The sequence below is a fragment of the Pomacea canaliculata genome, linkage group LG9, assembly GCF_003073045.1.
Source record: "Pomacea canaliculata isolate SZHN2017 linkage group LG9, ASM307304v1, whole genome shotgun sequence".
NCBI lineage: Eukaryota > Metazoa > Mollusca > Gastropoda > Architaenioglossa > Ampullariidae > Pomacea > Pomacea canaliculata.
The window spans coordinates 12,940,817-12,960,089 of NC_037598.1; the positions used below are offsets into that span (position 1 = coordinate 12,940,817).

At 37.2% G+C, this 19,273-nt stretch overlaps 3 protein-coding genes across 5 annotated transcripts in view; all 3 read right to left on the reverse strand.

Moving 5' to 3' along the window:
* Nucleotides 1-19,273, reverse strand: part of LOC112572661 (receptor-type tyrosine-protein phosphatase kappa-like) — a 503,329-nt gene that overhangs the window by 306,421 nt on the left and 177,635 nt on the right. The window lies entirely within an intron of this gene.
* Nucleotides 123-17,925, reverse strand: LOC112572695 (multiple epidermal growth factor-like domains protein 10). Of its 2 annotated transcripts, XM_025252505.1 has the most exons (6): nt 17,110-17,925; nt 16,188-16,409; nt 15,107-15,292; nt 1,546-1,674; nt 674-805; nt 135-297 (listed from the first exon to the last, which is right to left on the reverse strand). In XM_025252505.1, exons 1-6 carry the CDS (start codon nt 17,198-17,200, stop codon nt 182-184), a joined length of 876 nt encoding a protein of 291 aa, XP_025108290.1. In that variant the 5' UTR covers nt 17,201-17,925; the 3' UTR covers nt 135-181. The 2 variants fall into 2 exon arrangements, with proteins under 2 accessions (XP_025108291.1, XP_025108290.1); XM_025252506.1 differs by lacking the exons at nt 15,107-15,292; nt 16,188-16,409; nt 17,110-17,925 and adding exons at nt 2,176-2,391; nt 2,994-3,111 and having other exon boundaries at nt 123-297.
* Nucleotides 4,446-12,875, reverse strand: LOC112572676 (receptor-type tyrosine-protein phosphatase kappa-like). Its single transcript, XM_025252476.1, has 19 exons — nt 12,853-12,875; nt 12,479-12,596; nt 12,265-12,308; nt 11,348-11,860; nt 10,979-11,066; nt 10,623-10,699; nt 10,440-10,476; nt 10,025-10,122; nt 9,570-9,698; nt 9,016-9,155; nt 7,948-8,083; nt 7,664-7,801; nt 7,376-7,475; nt 7,076-7,149; nt 6,670-6,810; nt 6,434-6,562; nt 5,967-6,115; nt 5,636-5,771; nt 4,446-5,342 (listed from the first exon to the last, which is right to left on the reverse strand). The coding sequence occupies exons 4-19, from the start codon at nt 11,357-11,359 to the stop codon at nt 5,271-5,273; spliced, it is 1,656 nt and encodes a 551-aa protein (XP_025108261.1). The 5' UTR covers nt 11,360-11,860; nt 12,265-12,308; nt 12,479-12,596; nt 12,853-12,875; the 3' UTR covers nt 4,446-5,270.

Here is a 19,273-nt window from a genome sequence, read left to right on the forward strand (position 1 = left end):
GAAAAAAAAATCTTTATTAACTCATTTTGTAACTGCCCCTAAATGATAGTAAGAGACAAAAGAGAGAAACGACGACACAATAAGCGAGGGGGAATCTATAAGAGAAGAACGTAAGAAAGACAATGAACGATAGAAAAAAGAAACCAGAGAAATAGAGTCGTGATGTTTGTAATTTATTAACTTACCAGCCAAAGATGGCGCCAATAATAAAAAAGACGACAGCACAAACGACAGCAGCACCGGCCACAGGGCCTGCCACACTGACAGTCTCTTTGTCATTGTCATATGACATCCCCGCTTCACAGACAAAATAAAGATCAGAAAAGATTTATAAATTTTTGGGTCATCAACATAGGACATACAGTTTTCATGGGCGTTAACCTTTACTGTTAAAATTTGAACTTGTTATACTGTGTGTGTGCCTGGTACACTCCATACAGAACTTGAAGAGTTTTTATTGTTGTTATTGTTATGTGAGTTAAAGTTGTTTGATTTTGTCCTGGAGTATATTGTGGTCGCCCCTCCCCGGAGGCAGCGCCATTATGTGTGATGAGACTTAATACAGCACAGCTTAATTAAATAGCAACAGAAATTACAGAGTGGATGTGCTCTATGGCACACGCTTGTGGTAAAAGTACAAACTCTTCAAAAAAAAAAAAATCCGCCAGCTTACCTTTACACAGCGGAGAGTTGAATCCTGTTTGACATGATGTACACGTGCCTGTCGAATTGTTACAGACAGAATTACTGCCACACTTTCCTAAGGTCTGTGAGCAAGTGGTTTCATAATAACCGTCGGCGCATTCTGAAAGGAGCACAGTTTTATATGTATGTATCGAAAAATATAATTAAGAAAATTTAAAGTGATTATTACATTATTAACCTGTGTTTTTTTAAGCCTTAGTGATATTGTCTTGGTTCAACTCTAACATCAATCACTTGAGTGTACAGTATGATAATGTTTTATACTTAATGAGTAAAGTAGCTTTCTGTGAAACTGATTTTGTTTGGCACCTTTGTCTGTCTTTAATAAGTCAGGGTGTGTCATTGTCAAAATGTTTGTTAATATACTGGTGTGATCGCGAGTGCGTGTGTGTGTTTGTGGAGTGTATTTGTATGTCTATATGTCTTGACATGTGTATTTATTTGTTGTGTGAGTTTAAGGGGGAAAAGGGTTAGATGACAATCAACATCATACAATTTGTGTACATTTACGATTTCTGATGACACTTTGAAGACCTCCGTTTCTTGGCTTTAGAAATAAAAATTTAGAGCTAAATATAAAATTGTAGCAATTTAATGCAATACTACTTATACATTACTGTTTAGTTTAATTTGAATGAAAAAAACTATTTTACAAACATAGAGATAGTCAAGGTGTTAGCTTTTAAACTTTTAGGCCAACTAACATCACTAGTCATATCAAGGGTTAGCGCATGGACATGTTTGTGTATGTGTGTTGTTACTACAGTTTGCCTGTGAAATCGTGTTTATGAACTTTGTCCGTGATTACAGGAAAAAACATGGAAAAACCAGTTAACCGACCTTGACAGAGAGGAGGGTGGAAACCTGTCTGACAGGATGCACAGGTGCCGTTAACCTTGTCACATGACATGTTGTTGTCACACTGACCACAACTCTTACTGCAGTCGTCATACCAACCGTCGTCACACACTGCACACAAGAGAACAGCTCCATCGACAGATACGTTAACACAACGCATTCTACCTAGAACTGTTATCACAAAGAAACCGGAAAGAAAAAAGATTGTTGTTAAAAATCACATTGTGTACAACTATATCTTTAATACTGAGGACAACATCAAGCCGCGAATTGTACACATTTTTTATAATAATAAAAACTATAATATTTTATTAGCGCATGTTAAGTAACCCTCAAAAAATGTTTATGGTAAGGATACTGGTGATGATAACGAAGATGACGATGATGTTGACGATGAGGTGAGGAGGAAGAGGAGGAGGACTAATGGCAGAAAACTGCTGTTGAAGCAAGAAGTCAAGGGCAGTGAAAATTTGAGTGTAACACTAGACAACAAAAATTTGTCTGTGAAACAGTTCACATGATATTTTAAAAGATAAAACGTAAATCCATCAAGTGATACACTTGGGTAACACCAATGTATGTGAAATTAAATGACATTAAAGCTGATCTTACGGTTTCCTCGTCCGTAGATCATGATGATGCTGATGGTGACCTCCTCTCCCAGGTCCACCCACCAGAAAGGTGACTTATCGTCCTCCGTGGTGTGGACACAGTTGGGTGGCTTGTATTGGTAATACGTGCTTGTGTTTCCATTTATTGCTGCTGAGCAGTTGTTGGAGCTGGCGTACAGGGAGCTTATTTCACATGGTTTGTACTTCGCCACGTTTTCTAAACATAGATGTAGAAATATATTTTCATGACATAAAAAGCACTAAAGAAACAAATTTCAAAATTAACCAGCTTTATGTTTACAAACTTAAAGGTGTACTATAATAAATATTTCCCCCCGCCCCCCCCCCCCAACAAACCCTATTAAGAGGTCTTACTACCATCAATTCAATTTCGAAAAAAAAATTCGAACAGAGCTAAATGAACAGGACACAGGTTATGTTGTCAAACACATGCCACATATCACAACACATGTTTGTATGTAACTGTCATGGTTGTTGATGTCATCTCAAGTCTGAGAGCAATAACCAAAGTGCTTCGTACTTGATTTTACTACAAGACAACAAAACGTATATTTGTTAAAATTTACATCACGTAAATGTATTTAAATGATCTTTAAAACGGAGAATCACAGATAGTTGTTTTTGTAGTAGGTTGATAAATATAATTTTTTTTAAAAATACCGGTCAAAGTTTTATTCTCGGGAACTCGCCTCTGAGTACACAAACGCGTTTCGCGTTACCACAACTGAATAGAGAATGTGTTTAGTAGGTTGAACATAAACAACAAAGTTAAGGAAATACTCAACGAAATGTACTCACGCATGTGTGTGTCCTGGGCAACACACAGAAGGAATATTTGTGTAAAGACACAGAACATAAACACCTGCACACACCTACAGTCCGCCATGTTCCTCAAGTCACTGATCCTGTTACTTCCTTGTCCCTGGTATTTCATAAAAAAAAAATAAATAAAATAAAATAATAAAAGGAAAACAGATTGAAACTTGAAAATATGTCAGTAAAATTATTAAAATGTTTGTGGTTAACACTTCAGATTTTCTCTGACACTTAAAAAGCAACTTTGCTATGAGTCTCTGTTACGAGTGAACGTTGTTGTTAAGGTGAGAAGACAAAGAGTCTGTAAAAAATACATTCACTTCACAAGGAAGCAATTCTATTGTCTCTGACATGCATTATTCACGAGGTGACATGTGATGGAGAACATGTTTGTGATTATTTAGCTAAAATGAACATCACCTATTTTCAGCTCTACTTTCGTTTTTACATAGTTTATGTGTTATCGCTGTCAGTTTACTTGTCAATAAAAGTGAAAAAAATAAAATCATGAGTAATGATTGTTTGTGTTGCATGCAGTAAATTTCCAAATTCGTGATTCAAAAATTATTGTCTCCTTATAGACTAATGAAAAGAATAAATTATCTAAGCTCTAGGAAAATCACTAATACTGCAAAATGATAGAAACACTTGTCTGAACCCATTGTTAAAAAAAAAAGTGCTTCCACCTCAAAGGGATTTCGCACTGTCGGTACATGGGGATATGGGGAATGTAGGAGCGTGGAATTTGAAGGGGATGGATGTGTGGGAGGAAAAGTTCTGCTCTGTGACGATGATGTTTACTGTTGCTGGTGGCCTTTTGACCTGTGGTGAATACTTGCTGTTGGTGTCCAGGAGGCCTGCCAGGTCATCAGTGGTTGTGTCTCTTACTGGTTCGAGATCCCGTATGTTGCCCTATTGCTATACTTGAGATTTTTTATTTAATTTTAGACACTTTATTTGTTTCTACTGTTCATTACTTTTTAAAGAGATAATCCTAACATATAAACTGGACCAGATACAAATGTACAGAACTGTATTCTAGATATCGTTTTTCCTAATGTAAGGCCACCAGATATAAGAAAAATCGGAACGGAATAATGAGATCGTCACGGTGTTTCTTGTATTTTTTCTGATTAGTTTCTTTATCGATATAATATTTTAAAAACAAATACATACTCGACGAATATTATCGGGTCTGAATGAAGAAATTTGACTTTCTGTAACTTATTGTGTTAATTTGTTTAATGATTTTTGCTTTGATTGGGGCAGGGGGGTCTCGTTTCTGGTTGAAGTTCTCATCAAGAAAAATGTTAGCACAAATGATTCTGTGTGTAACTGAAATAAAAACGTAAAGATTTCAAGAACAAAAGTAGATATATAAAATAATTTGTGTTGTTTTTTTTTAGTAAAACAGACAACATGGAATACTCAAAATACAATATTATTGTTTATTTTGTTTCGTCTTTCATTTTTACAACTCAAAATAGCATGCCAAACATTTTATGTAGTAGATATGGTTAGAATTATAAGCCAGAAAAAATCAGAATGCAATAACTCAGTAGAATAAGCATAGTAGGCATTATATATATATATAAATGTACAATAACACAGTTTGTCAAACACAAATTATAAGTACGTACACCACATGTCAAGGTTTTAACTCAATAATTTTGCAACACCACTTAGTTTTGTTTTCCTGAGAAACTGCCGGAATTGTGAGACTTCACATTGCTCTTATCCTTCATCTTTGTGTCTATTTCGTGGATCCTGTCTATGGTCTGAGATATTGGTGTTACGTATCAAATTATTGTTAGTAGGTAGCCACGTTTATTGTAAAAGTTATTCTACGTATCTTGAAAACTTTTGTTTCTAAATCGACCGGTTAATAATAATTAAACATTACAGGGCTTACAGGGAGACAATCGTGCGTTTGTCGGGTGTGACCGAGCGTCGGGTGCTTCTCCAGTGTCAGCAGGGTAGATGTGATAAGTACAAAACTTGCTTCCAACGTCTACCTCTCTGAGGTGCGAGAGACTTATTAAGAGAAGAACGACTAGGGTGGTATTATGGCATTGAATTAAAGTAAACAACTTACTTTCAATAAACAGCAATAAAACATTAAAAACTAAAATAACACAAGAAGTTGACAATCCGGTCTTATTATAGTGCAATGTAGAAATTCAATGTTCTTTAATCTCTCATTTCATAATTAAACCCCCCTTTAGTCACACACTGTCATGGGAGTAAACAATAAACTGGTCACGTGTTTTGATAAACACTATTTTGTTGCTTGTATTCTTGAGCTGCCTGGTAGCAGTAACGGTACTGCTCCTGTTGAGACAAAGTGAAAACAATGAATTAAGTTGGTTATTATAATTAAAGAGACAACCCACCTTTTCTATATACAAAAAGTTCATTCTTCTGACATAGCATCCATTTGTGGCAAATAGTTTAAGTGGGGTGAAACAAACACTAACAATATTGTTTTGTGTTCCTGTAGGGCGTTCATTCAAATATATTTTATTGTGTTAACGGCTAGAAAGAATGCTCAGACAAAACATATTTCTAATTACACAACATTACTGCTTTCAATACAAGCGTTTTGATATCATAGAAAACATTACCTCTGTAGTGATGGCCTGTTGTCTGACACTTTGTACATGTCGCACAGACAGGTAGACATCTATCTCCTGGTCATGCATGGCTCGGTGAATGATCTCATACAGAGCACAGAACATCCCGCTCCTCGCCACCCCGTCACTGAAACGAAAGATTCAATTTATTGTCCCTAAAAGTTTATTTAGAAAGTGTTCTGACTAATGTATTAAAGACAAACGTTTGGAGGAAACGTCTGAAACATGCTTATTTAATATTCATACCATTCAGGTGCAACAAGGGGACAACAAAGCAAACGAGAAAGTTTCTTTTGTATAAAAAAAAATAACGAAAACTGACATGCACTGCACTACTACAGGTGAGGCATCCTCTTCAACATCCCATGATTCAAGAATGTCTATCAGTTGAAGGATGTCCGAGATGCTTCCTGGGACGACGTCTGCCCAGTCATCATAGTACAGAACACGGACCTCTCTGGGGGTGGATGTCTTTATTGAGAAAAATAGATAAATCATATTGCTACATTCTTCATGTTCATGCAAGGCGAATAGCAATGGGATCAGGAGAACTGAAAATTGTACAGCTTTATTAGAAAATTGCAGATGTACAAAAAAAATATTGGAACAATAAGAGACAAAACTTTTAGAAACAACCGTTGAAGAAATGTTGAATTTCTCAACTTAAATTTTTAAATTGTTCAGATTTAAATTGAAGGTACTATAAGTGTGATGCTCAGAAAAAGGTCATATTGTTCAGTTGTGATAAGAAAGAGTTAGAACTGTAGGAGAGGAGTAGTAAACGGGAACCTGAGTGGCAAGGGAGAGGTTAAAGCAGGTGATATGATCTCCAAGTGCAGACGTGGACGTTAGGTTGACGGCATGTTGTCCAGTATTCAGCTCGTCCTCTTTAGCTTCAGGCCAGTAACTGCAATAATTCTGAAACATGTAAAAGATAGGTATTTTTCAAATACTTACTTTGACTCAAACACTTCCAACCTCAAGATTCAACTTCAAACAACTATTTAGATCATCAGCCTCCTTACCTTCACCCTTTTGCTCTGGTCTCTGTGTCCGAGAGAAACAATGGTGTTGATGTCCAATCCGTCAACCAGACGCCACATGTCCACCACGGTGTCCGGCATCGGCAGCTGAGTCATAATCAGCCCTCGTCTCTTCCTGAACGACTGAATAAAACCAGAGTAACAACAATAACTACAAACACAAAACAAACAACAATACTAATAAATAATCTAATACAGTATTTTACTTGATACCACTTACACTTTAGTAATACCAGTAATGATACATGAGATAATTAAATAATAAAATAAACACACACAAAATCCCCGCTATCACTATGCATGTTACTGTAATTGCTTATAATTTTTGCAACAATCAATACATCTGATTATCTCTACAGATCAGCAAGAACTGTGATGTACAACACACCGACATGTCGATGGCGTTGATGTACTGATTTCTCCCAGGCACGCGGTCCATGAGGTACAACAGACGGCTGTCGTCTGCAAGTTTACAAATATAGCAGACAATAATAAGACACCTCTAATGGCTATAGTTCTGAGCTTTGTATTATACATTTTGACCAGCTTTCATTCTCATCAAATTATCTTGAAACAGAAAATGAAGTCTGAAGATCATTACGCAATACCATCTTAAAAAACCTTAATAAAGCAGATATCATCTAAGTAATGATAATGATAATGAGAATGATGATAATGCCTAATTCACCTGGCAGTGACTCTGTATTCCTGTTTTTAATTACATTCTCTTTTGATTCAGCAACTGTGTGTCTTGGTTTGGGAACAAACATTGCCATTTGTTTCAAGACCTGTGAAGAAAGTTGTAAGTCCTGTTAGTTTTAAACAAAACAAGTTAGGTGAGGAATAAAAACTACTTACATGAGAAGTCTATTCTTCATTTTGAGAAGCACTGGTTTGATAAGCAGATTAAACATCGTTTTGGTCAAGTTAGTGGTGTAGGTTTTATAAAATAAAACAAATTCAGATTTTTACTTACCTGAAATTCCTTATCGATGCGGTAATTATGTTCATCGATTTTGTCGGCAAACACTAGGTCGAACTGGTCAAAGGTCATTCTGGTGTCACGGCTGGTATGTTCCTCTAGGATGACTTCATGAAGGAACTTGTACTGTTCCTGTCAAAAGTTCAAAGTTTGTAACTATGGAAATTCACCTTTTTCTGTTGCATTCTCTGTCATTTTTAACAACTTTTCGTCAGTCCCAATGATACAATCCATAAGCCGTTAAAAACTGTTGATACACAACACAAATATCGCCTTACTTCAGTCTGGACCATGAGTGTTCGGTCTTCACGTAGTCTGCTGACGATCTCCTTGACGGCTACGTGAGAGTTACGTGATCTTAGCTCGGAAGCAATGTCCAGGCCGATGTACGTGCCGGTTCGTCCGACTCCAGCGCTAGTTTACAAAATGTTAATTGAAATTGAAATAGTAAAATTGAACATCGAAGTAATCTTATTTTAATAGTAAACATTTATGGAAAAAACCGATGATTTTATAAAGTTTTAATTCGTGATTATGAGATAATTAACCGTTAGAAAAACGGTTTCACCACCAGACTGCGTAGGATTATTACAATAAAGAAAGTTTTGTTTACAATAGTTGGGTTGTCTTTATAAATACCCATGTGCCAGTTCTGAGAGAACGGCGTGAGTAATGCATGGAGATGACCTGAAGACTTGGAGAATTAAAAGACTATACTTTTGAGCATGGTAATTGCTAATAGTAAAGTTACTAGAGTAGAGAGAGGACAAGGTCTGTATTGTACATATTGACACAGAACTATTCGTAAGCAAACACTCTCTCAAGTTTTGTTTAAAGCTTGTTATGAAAAATGTCACACGTTTAAACATACAAGGGGAAGGAGACCAGTTCTTGATCGGAAAGCATTGTTTGTTCAAGTTTTGTCCCTTAGGCCCAAATTTTCTAGTGTTGTATTTACTAAGCAGGTTTGGCAATGCGGCTCATAAACATCGCCTTTACCGCCTGTGTGTATTTTGATGTCCTGTTGATACAGAAATAGTAGCAGGACACGTGTCATAAAGCCTAAATGATTTCTGTGAAAGAAATGGAGTTAGCAGGAAGCAATTAATCTTAAAGTGTCAGAGACTCAAGCTTGGGATTGACATGAAGGAACACTGAACTTTTCCTTTCTTATTTCAACTTCAGTACTTTGCACGTTCAAATATTTTGTATTCTGAGAAATGGAATGTTGGGAGGGGCAACACTTTGCTCAGCATTAAATCCGGTCCAGATACGCGTAAACATAAACAACACATGATTGTTGTCGACTTGAGAAAATGAGTTGAGTGCGCAATGGCTTATCTTACCTGCAGTGTACGACAGGTATGGCCCCCTGTGCACGTGCCTTGACGTAGCGCCAGAAGCTGACCAGCGAGTAGGTGGACGGCACCCCGTGGTCAGGCCACACCAGGTAGTGATACTGAGATACCGTCCGCTGGTCACCGCCCTACGAGAAATAATATATAGTGATACCGAGATGTCACCCACTGAAAACAGCTGAGACTTGCCATGTAGTCGTTTGACCATGTCCTCCCTCAACAACAGGTACCAGTGAAGAGACAACTGACTGATGACTGAACAGTTCCTGACAAGGTATGACATTGGTCATACCAAAATACAGTCTACACACTACCATGCTAGCAGAGGTGACATACAGATATGACATTCTAGTCACTGATCTCAGCCCCACAAGACATGGCATATGACGTGGACACGTAAATTGTGTAATGAATTCCTCTACGTGCTTGTCTTTGTGTTTGTATGTAGAGTTTACAACGATGTCAAGGACTTACAGTGCAATGATGGCAAGTTCATGGTATATTAAAACAAAATAGATTGTTTTTCATCGAAGACTTTATACCTGTTTGGACTCCAGCACAAAGTAGCGGACGACGAAGTCTGCCCTGGTGTCTGTTTTAAAAGCTGTCACTGTCACGTGACCATACGTCTTTGTGGTGCCGACAGACGGCCAGTACTCTTCACACTTGTCCTGCAAGTTTAACAATCAAAGTAAACCCCTGAAATTGAAAATGTCCATGATACCTATAGATATCTAACAACCAGACGAATCCAGTTCACCTTTAGCGCTTTAAACTAAAGAGATAATAAAATTATAGTAAAGATGTCCAACTTCAGGTAATATTGAAGGGGTTATTCACGTCAAAATGTTCAATGTCTTCAATTTAAAGTCGACAATTAATCAATATTATATTTAAAGTTTGCCATTAGTGGAACAGTTTGGTAGAAAACCTAACAGATCTGATCAGCACATCCAGTGACAGTCTGTTGATAAAAGTTAAAACTAAGTTTTTTTACTTTTCCGCCGTCCTTGAGGTTGGTCAGCATGATGATCTGAGTAGCGTTCTCCTGCCACACCATCCACCACAGGTCATCTACCGTGTGGGACCGCGGACCTGAGGTCACAAGTAAAATCAGTCAACTCAATGCGTTTGTATAATTTACAGCAGAGGCATGATTGGAAGGAAGGTTTAGTCAAAGAAGTTTCTTTCTCCATGGTTGGTCAGTTTGCATTCTGCATTGACAAATACAGACTCATTTACTGTTTGGTTATAAGACTACAAAACAATGTCTATGAGTTTAGTTATAGGTGTAGTCGAAAAAAAATTGTCAGTGTGAGTCTGTTAAGTCCAAATATAAAAACTAAATTAAATCTATATGCCTGAGCAATTGAAGTAATCCATTAAAGAATATTTATCCTGTCAAATGTTACCTTGTGTAGCGATGTATGCTTTGTCCCTTTGGCATCCCTGGAAGTAAAAATTCCACTTTGTGTCCATTATGTATTTTTAACCACAAACTTTTCAATTTTAAAATAAAATTGTTTCCAAGAAAAAAAGATAGATAGGCTTGTGCCTCCTTTTTTTTTACACAGGCACTTATTTTCAATACTTGCCTTAATGTAACTTGCGTTGATATAATCTGTGTCGAGGTCTCCCTTGGGTCGACGAAGAACAACTCGAGAATGGTCATCTATAAAGACAGACACTAAAATAAAATAATCAACTAAAGATTTTGATTGTTTCATTGGATGTTTTTAAACTGTTGCTTTATCGCAGTTGCTATTTTATTTTATTCCTTGTTACTCCTATCGAGGCATAGGGCCGCAACAACACCTCGCCATCGGACCCGGTTTTGAGCAGTACTCTTCAGGAGGATGGCTATAGAAACGAATAAAAATTGTGTCCCATGCAAGTCAAAGATCAGAAAAAAAGAAAATGGCAAATTGGTAACAGTAGATCAGTCACTTACAAGCACAAAGGGCCTTGAAGCGATTCTTGTTTAAATTCTCTGGTTGTAGACCAACCTCATGTGGATATTGCATGTCTTTGCGAAATTCCTGAAAAAAATATAGCGGGTGTAGGAAATTCACTGTCTCTCTAAAAAAAAAAAAGGAAATTATGCGTCTTCCGCTAAAAGTCTTACATGTCTTGGGTCACCAACACGATCAGACAGTTTGATAATACAACAACTTTTAACAACAAATGATTATGGCTGTCATAAGCTGACTGTGCATTTTTGGCTCAGACAATTCTCTTTGCTGATTGCCCACCATGCTCCACGCAAAAAAACATACATTATTTTTCTCTCAGAAGTTTATATAGTTACAAAAATAATTACCGCAAACTCCATCCCTTGCTTTCCTGATGCCAGACTGGCCAACAAGGACTTCTGGAGATCATCGAGTATTGACGAGGCCCCAGTGAGCGGTAGGAGGCGTAGATGTCCTCAGAGTTGTAGATGCTCTCCTCTTCCTCGTCTTCAGTTTTTTCAGGTTCTTTATTGTTTTTATTTGGTTCTGTAGAAACCGTTTTGGACTCACCATCATGAGAATGTGATGGAAGATTTCTCTCCAGGTCGAAGTTCTCATAAATTCTGTTTTCTCTTCCCTCCGTCGTCGTCAAAGAATTGTGAGTTGTAGTAAGTGTTTTATCTTTTCTTTGATTTCTAGCTCCGAGGGTCTGTTTTGCAGAGGGAAACAGCTGATTTTTGTAGAGGTCGTTGTTGAGGTGGACTGGTCATTGCTGAAGGTATTTTCACACAAATTCCCATAGACGTTATGGCCACTGACCTCGTGTCTGTCCCCTGGGTTGGGATACATCTGTTGTTCGGGAGATGCTATGGGCTTGTTCTCTATCACAATAAACATGAAGACAGTAAGCAGACTAATGGTGAAAGTAAAGTGAAAGAGATTCAGCAGAAAACTAAGAAAAATTTGCTAGTAATTAGTTTGAGTGTGTTAAACGCTCAAAAACAGTTTTTCTTTTCCACAATAAAATAAAGTAAAATTAAACCTTTATTATTTTAGCTCAGATGTGAGGCTGGAAAATAGATACATTGAAAAAATTTATAGGAAAATAAATTAAACTTACGTAATGCTATTTTCATGATATGTAAAACTTTGTTCTATGAGCAAACTTTGGAGAAAGAATGAAAGTAGCAAAAAGGGATGAATAATTTGGTCGCATTTCTTCTTGTACTGTTTTTTGTCAACATTTCTAAAACTGTAAATTTATTTTCTTTTTCCTTATTTTTACCTTTCAGTCTCCTGGCTTGATACTCCTGTTTCGGGCGTCTTCGCCTATTAGTGAGCGAAAGACAAAGCAGGAGAAATAAAAAGTTAGCGTGATCCGTTTACGTTTCGCACATTTCCTAAAATATAAAAAATGTATTATTTTGGTAATTTTGTAAGTTTATTTATCGTGGGAATGCGACCTTTGGTTTATATTAACATAGAGACAGCTTTATTACCTTAGCCACACCATGACGAGCACAACGACGACTACAGCTACAATTAGAGATAAAACACCTCCAACAATGGCGCCGACAAGAGAGCTGCTGGAGGGAGGCTGAGCTGACGTCATCGCCCCTGAAATAATAGATTTTCTTCAAATTTCAGTGAAACTATTAATTAATTATTTTTCTAGGTAGAATACATTTTTTCTATTGCTTTTATTCGGATGGCTTCGACGACGACGACGACGATGATGATGATGATGATGATGATGATGATGATGATGATTATTGTTATTATTATTATTTTGCCTGCAATAAGGCTAGTTTTTATTTTTTCATCCTAACGTGTTATTTACCAAAAATATTCCTTGAACTTGTGTATAACTCACCATGACAAAGATCCCCTAAGAAGCCCAATGAGCAGCCAGCAAGACAGGTGCCATTATCAGGATCACACGTGGTGCCGTTAAACAATGTCCACATGTCTGTCTGCAGTTGTCACCGTAGTATCCAGCTTCACATTCTGTGAACAAGTCTTATGTTAGCTCCGGTTCTCAACATAACCTTTAGACATCTTTCTTTGTCTCTCTTCCTCCAGCTGTTGTAAATGGGCTAAGAAATCACTCAACCTATCTCTTTGAAGTTTAACCAACATTGTTCTTTTTTGCAAAAGTTTAAAAAATTTATTTCCCACTTAGGTTAAAGAAAGATGGACATTAAGTATTACGAAAACATAAATGATGATGAGGTGTAGGAGGATACGGAGAGTTATTGCGATGCATTTGTGCTGTACGTTTGTGCTGGTTACCTACAGTTAAGTCGAACCTTTTGTAAGGTGGTGTAAAATGCTGATATTTCTGTTTTAATATCTGGTGTCTGAAGTTGATGAATGTCTACTTACTTTTTTTACACAAAGGAAGCTGAAACGCTCCGTCGCAGGAGTCACAGCCCCCGCTCACCTTGTCACAAGTAGTGTTACCTCGCACACAGTGGCCACAGGTTTCATTGCAAGTGTTTCCATACCAACCAGGCTGACATTCTGAATAAAAAGTGGAAAGGTATCAGCAGTTTCTGTGTTAAAGTGTACACGCTGTCGACATAAAGGAATTGTTTGTGTCTTTAAATGACCATTTTTTCTTCTTCAAGCCTTTTCTGTAAAATAGAAATGCGTTACATATATTGTCATGGTGTACTCGTATGGTCGTTCTCATGTGATAACTTAAAAAGGGAAGTAACACTCGCCCCAATTAGTGTCTAGTGGGACGTGCTGACATGCCTGACGTCCCTTATGAAAGGATGAAAGGTGAGGTGTACGTGGCAGTGTAAGGTGTTGTATGCCGTAGAAGCCCAGAGGTGTTGTAAGTGGATTGCTTCTATTTTCTTAGAATCAGCAAAGACGATATAACAGCTATTTTTGTTGTTTTATTTACAACTCATAAATAAACTTTGTAACTTAGAGCTTTTTATCTGTGTGTGTCTTGAAAAGAACTTTTAAATCTTGTTCGTATGTTACAAATGTCAAACCGCATTTTAAAAGCTCTACCACCTTACCTTTACACAATGGTGGGTAAAATCCTGTTTGACAGGATGAACAACTGCCTGTTGTCTTGTTACAAAATGAGGAACCGTTACATTTGCCACAAGTCTGAAGACAGCTATCTCCGTACCAGCCATCAGCACAATCTTTAATAATGGTTTTTAAAAGAATCAAAATGATAATTTGGTGAAAATTATTTTAATAACTTATTTATGCGACTTTCTGACTCGGTGAAACTGACTTTGGAATTTTTTTTTTTTAAGTAGACTAACGATTCTATATAAACATATTCCTCTAAATGTGCGTTTGTGTATGTGGTGACATTTATTAACAAAATCAAGTCTCTTTACCTTTACAGAGAGGTGGATTAAATCCTGTTGCACATGATGGACAATGGCCTGTTGTTTTGTCGCAGACAGAGTGGTTGGCACAGTTACCACAAGTCTGTGTGCAGTTGGCTCCATACAAACCGTCTGTACACACTGTCAACAGTACAGCAGTTAGTGGGACTGGACTTTTGCTTTCAAAGTCGACAGCAGCACAGTTTTGTTTAAAATACTTTTTACATTATTTAGAAATCAGCAACAAATTCGTTCCCGTCTGTGTGATGGTGGTGATTTTAAGAAATACAATCATACAGGCCCCCACCTTCACACGTTGGTAACTGGAAGCCTGTCTGGCAGGACGTGCAGCTGCCGTCCACCTTGTCACAGACAGAATTACCAGCACAGTGACCACAGACTTGTGTACAGTCTCCATACCAACCGTCCTCACACACTGCACAGTACAAGTTCCTGATCATTTTAGAAAATAATCTGTATGATTGGTTAAAATATTAAGCGATTTCCTTCGGAAAAAATATGATGCAATCACAGGGGAGATAATACAATAACTTAGTTATGACAGCGCAATGTGATTAACACAATTTGTCTTTTCTGTTACAGGGAAGCTCACACTGACACACACACGAGCATGAAAACGGATGCAAACGTACATACAGTACACTCGCACACACTTGTTCTTATTTACTATCATTGACTCATCGCATACACAGAATCAAACTGACAAAATACATTCATATATTTTAAATTTAAATGTAAACGTACCCCACACCTGTACCTCACAAATGTTCATCGTTTCCTCAAGGTCACAGTCTTTGGTGATGTTGACTACTTGTCCTCTACGAAAAACTGTGATACTATATTTATCGTTGCTCCACTCGTTACTATCGGGGAATCTTTTGACGACGTTTCCATCAACTGAAACGTTAACGCAAGTCATTCTGTGTATATCTGAAATTAGACAAGAAAAGTAAATTTTCAGTTTTATTTAAAGCATGTATGTAAGTAAATATACCAAGAAAACAATTTAATATTATTTCACTCCTAACTCAAAATTGCATTTTGTTACTTTCAATTTACTTCATTGTACTTAAACCGGAAGAAAGAACGTTTTAGCTTAAAAAACCTGAAGTACATTGAAAGATCCGATGTCAGCTGTAGAAAACTGTACTAGAACACAACTTTAACAATTTGTAACCTGATGTTTTTAGTACTTATAGCTGACACTCTAGTTGCGGCCTATACTTCACTGGGAGTGATTAGGAACAAGAAAAAGAATAGCCGACATTTAAAAAAAAATTAGTTTGTATTCAGAAGATTCAGATTGATTTTTGTGTAAATACGAGATGGAATCTTGTCTTTTCTTTGCAGCTGGTCTTCATAAGTACTTAAGGAAAAAGTGTTGCAATCAGCACCAGTCTAGTGTGAATCCGTATATCTGTACCCAAGTATTCCTTGGTTACTTTCAAAAATTTTAAACTGTAGTATTGTTAACCCGCCATTATTGTGAGACTTACACATTATAACATGAGAAAAGTCTTAGTCTTGTATTTATCACGAAGACCTAAAGGATAAGGTGATCAGATTGTAATGTATATATATATATATACGTAAATACCTGTAATTTTCAATAATTACTTAAGAATATGCTGTCACATGTACTTATTATTAAAGGTAATATTATATAAATATGTTGAGGATAGGTGGTGTACAAGAGTATAACAACTGCAGAATGAAAAGTAAATAAAGCAAAACACATTGTCTTACAAATATAAACTACAAGATAAATAGAGAGACAAACTGAAGGTGTTCATTTATTATAAAGTGATATTAATACTGATCTCACATTCATTCCGCCCATAGATGGTGATGACACTGATGGCGACCTCCTGTCCCAGATCCACCCACCAGAAGGGTGAAAGGTCGTTTACCGCAGTGTGGATGCAGTTGGGTGGATTACTATTCATGTTAAAGATGGTGTTTGTGTTTCCATTTATTGCAGCCGAGCAATTGCCTGAGCTTACATACCGAGAGCTGATGTCACATCTCTTGTTCAGTGCAATGTTTGCTACAAATATATATCAAACCAATGACCGTGAAATAATAAGCAGAGTGGAGACAAAGTTTTGAATTACAATACATTTACTTCTTCACCAAATACGAAAAAAACAACAACTTTTGAATGCAAAATAATTCGTTTGCTGGGTTAGAGTTGTCTAAATGTTCGAATCGTTTAAGGTACGTTTGACTGCACACTGACTTCATTACTTTTCTGTTCATAGCAATAATTTCGACAAATCATTACATACCAAGCTTTAAATTTTTATATATTAACCACTATACTACTTAACCTATTGAATAGAATCGCTACTTTAAAAACATCATTATATATATATATTATTTACGCAAATGACCTTTACACAAGGTTTTTACATGCCATATTTTTGTTTATAAGGCAAATCATTTTTACTTTTGCCTGAGATATACCATACATAACCATTCCTTTTATCGTTTCTTACAGCATTGCTATAATCAATCAGTGTTTTATTATTGTTTCTTTGTCTTCTGGATACAAGTGTTAAAAGTATGGTCAATTCGAATTCAAATATTCTCTCCTTATCTTATCGTCTCACTTAACTGTCAGTGGTAGGTTTTCAATCATGTTACCGATGTTAGACAAGAGACGAAGTGGACCGACTGACAGTTGACTTATTCTTAAGCAGAACACTAATAATTGCTTTGAAGATGTACTTTAGTAAAATACTCACTCATGTGTATGTTCCGACCAACACACAAAATCAGTATTTCTGTAAACAAACACAGACTGTAAATCGCCACACGGACACGGCCCGCCATCATGTACAAATGGCGAGTCCTTTACACATCCTGGTTCATAGCCCCATGAGCTGCTTGATGTGGTTGTTAATATCCAATACTGGCTTACAGCACATTATGAATAATAGATGAAAGATGCTGCGTGGTGGTTACAGCAATATTTGCTACAACAACACACAGAGCCTGTCCAGTAGTGTGAGAACAGAGGTGCGGACATCACATGTATGGGTGGGCATGTACCCACAAACACACGCACGCAATCAAACTGTATGGAGTCATAAAAACATTTTAGGGCTACTTGAAACAAATCTCTGCCCTGCACGATGTAATATTTAGTTCTTTTTCTTATGTTGCTCAAACGTGATTTTACTTTCTTTGCCTCCTCTCGTGGGAAAGCAAATAGTTGAGAGGTTGTTGGAGGTAAAGCAGCGAGGTGTAGGCACAGCTGGGACCTACATTCGTGTGACCCTCACATGACAACGCCCCACATCCTAAAAAAAAAACCCAACAAAACGTTGATTTCGAAATCCCTGTAGCTAACCCTCGGCACTCGGCAGTATAAGAAACCTTTTATTCACTCATCTTGTACCCACCACCTGCTGCTCTCTGTCCATTCGGCAAGCTCATTCCTTTCGTGTTTACGTCTTGTGTTTGGCTAGTGGAGCGTGACGGCTTTATTGAGTTCCGCTATGACACAAGCACGTGTGAGAATGTGATAGGTACGAGGCTGCTCATCTGGACATACAGGAAGTGGACTGAGGTCTGGTGTAGAACTAACAGCTACAATATACATGTAGGTGAGCGCTACGTCACAGGCCAGTCTGTCTTATTGTGTCAGAGGGGAGAGCGGGTAGGGTCCATTTTTGAGAGGGGAGCACGTTAGGGGGCTAGGTTGAGGTTTGGGGTTAGGGTTAGAGTTTAGGTTATGAAACAGGTTTAAAGTTAGGGGATAGGGGTAGGGGTATGGTTATGGATTAGAGGTAGGGTTAGGTTTTGTTTAGGTTTAATGTAAGGGGTTAGGGTTAGGGTTAAATATAAGGGTTATTTTTCAGATTAGCTTAAGGGGAAGGTTAAGGGTTATTTTTCGAAGTTAGGGTTATGTTTTGGTTAGGTTTAAGGTCAGGTGTTAGGGTTAGGTTTAGGGTTAATGTCTATAAATTGAGTGAGCAGACGACAATGCCGAGAAGATGGCAGCGATCATATAGAAGAGGTCGACTGACTTCTTTGTCGTTATTGTGTTGCATGGCTTTGTCTACAAGTACTTTTTTGTTTTTGTTTTTGTTTTTTTGTTTGTATTTTTTTTTATTGCCGTCGCGTTCTTACCTATATCAAAGCTGTTCCGACTAAAACCATCTTCTCTCGTCCAGTCATGTGGTCTTCTTGTTGTGTTTTATACTGTACCCGATGAGTCATTTAAATTGAAGGTGGCTAATCCATGTTAGTAGTAGGTGTACACACCATGCAGACAACAGTTATTACTTATATCAGGATCGACAGGTTGGCACAGACTACAGTCATGACTTGAATTAAGATAACTATACTACTGCTGAGTACATCCTAGTACCATAGTTCAGAACTTTATGTAAACATTCTTATCTGATATACATATATGTGTATGTGTGCTTAGTAGTGAGTGCATAAGTGTTTATTAGTCATTGTAAGTGTACGACTTCATTTGCTTGTGCAAGTGCGGGTTTATTTTACAAATAATGTAATTATTATTTATTTCTGTTATTCTATTTTAGTAATGAGCATAACGACTACAGTAGATAGTAGAACGGGTTAATGTGGGCTGTCGAAAAGTTAAGAGGTGTAACATTGCTTTAGTTCTCAATTTTATTAGTATGAAGATGATTCCAGTTACATTTGTTTCAGAGAACAAAGAAACACATAAGGTATATACATGATCGCTCTTGAGCTAAAAATAACGCAGACACAAATAGATGTAGCATCATCGTCATCAACGCTTCCATTCTCTTTGTTACGGAGTCTGTTATTTCACAATAAATACACACGACAGTCGATACGATTTAATGAACACGGCTTATCATCAGGCTCCTTATGTCAACGGTATATTTTATGTTTAAGAGAGATCAA

What these genes read in the sequence shown, in the direction of transcription:
- LOC112572676 (XM_025252476.1), bottom strand. An exon ending in CTTCAAGGCCCTTTGTGCTT is followed by an intron (nt 10,700 to 10,978) that starts GTAAGTGACTGA and finishes CTGTCTTTATAG; the next exon opens with ATGACCATTCTCGAGTTGTT. An exon ending in ACCTCTCCCTTGCCACTCAG is followed by an intron (nt 6,116 to 6,433) that starts GTTCCCGTTTAC and finishes TTCTCAATAAAG; the next exon opens with ACATCCACCCCCAGAGAGGT.
- LOC112572695 (XM_025252505.1), bottom strand. Translation starts at nt 17,200, where the DNA reads ATGATGGCGGGCCGTGTCCGTGTGGCGATTTACAGTCTGTGTTTGTTT. An exon ending in TGGTCGGAACATACACATGA is followed by an intron (nt 16,410 to 17,109) that starts GTGAGTATTTTA and finishes ATATATTTGTAG; the next exon opens with CAAACATTGCACTGAACAAG. An exon ending in TTGTGAGGTACAGGTGTGGG is followed by an intron (nt 1,675 to 15,106) that starts GTACGTTTACAT and finishes TCTTGTGTGCAG; the next exon opens with TGTGTGACGACGGTTGGTAT.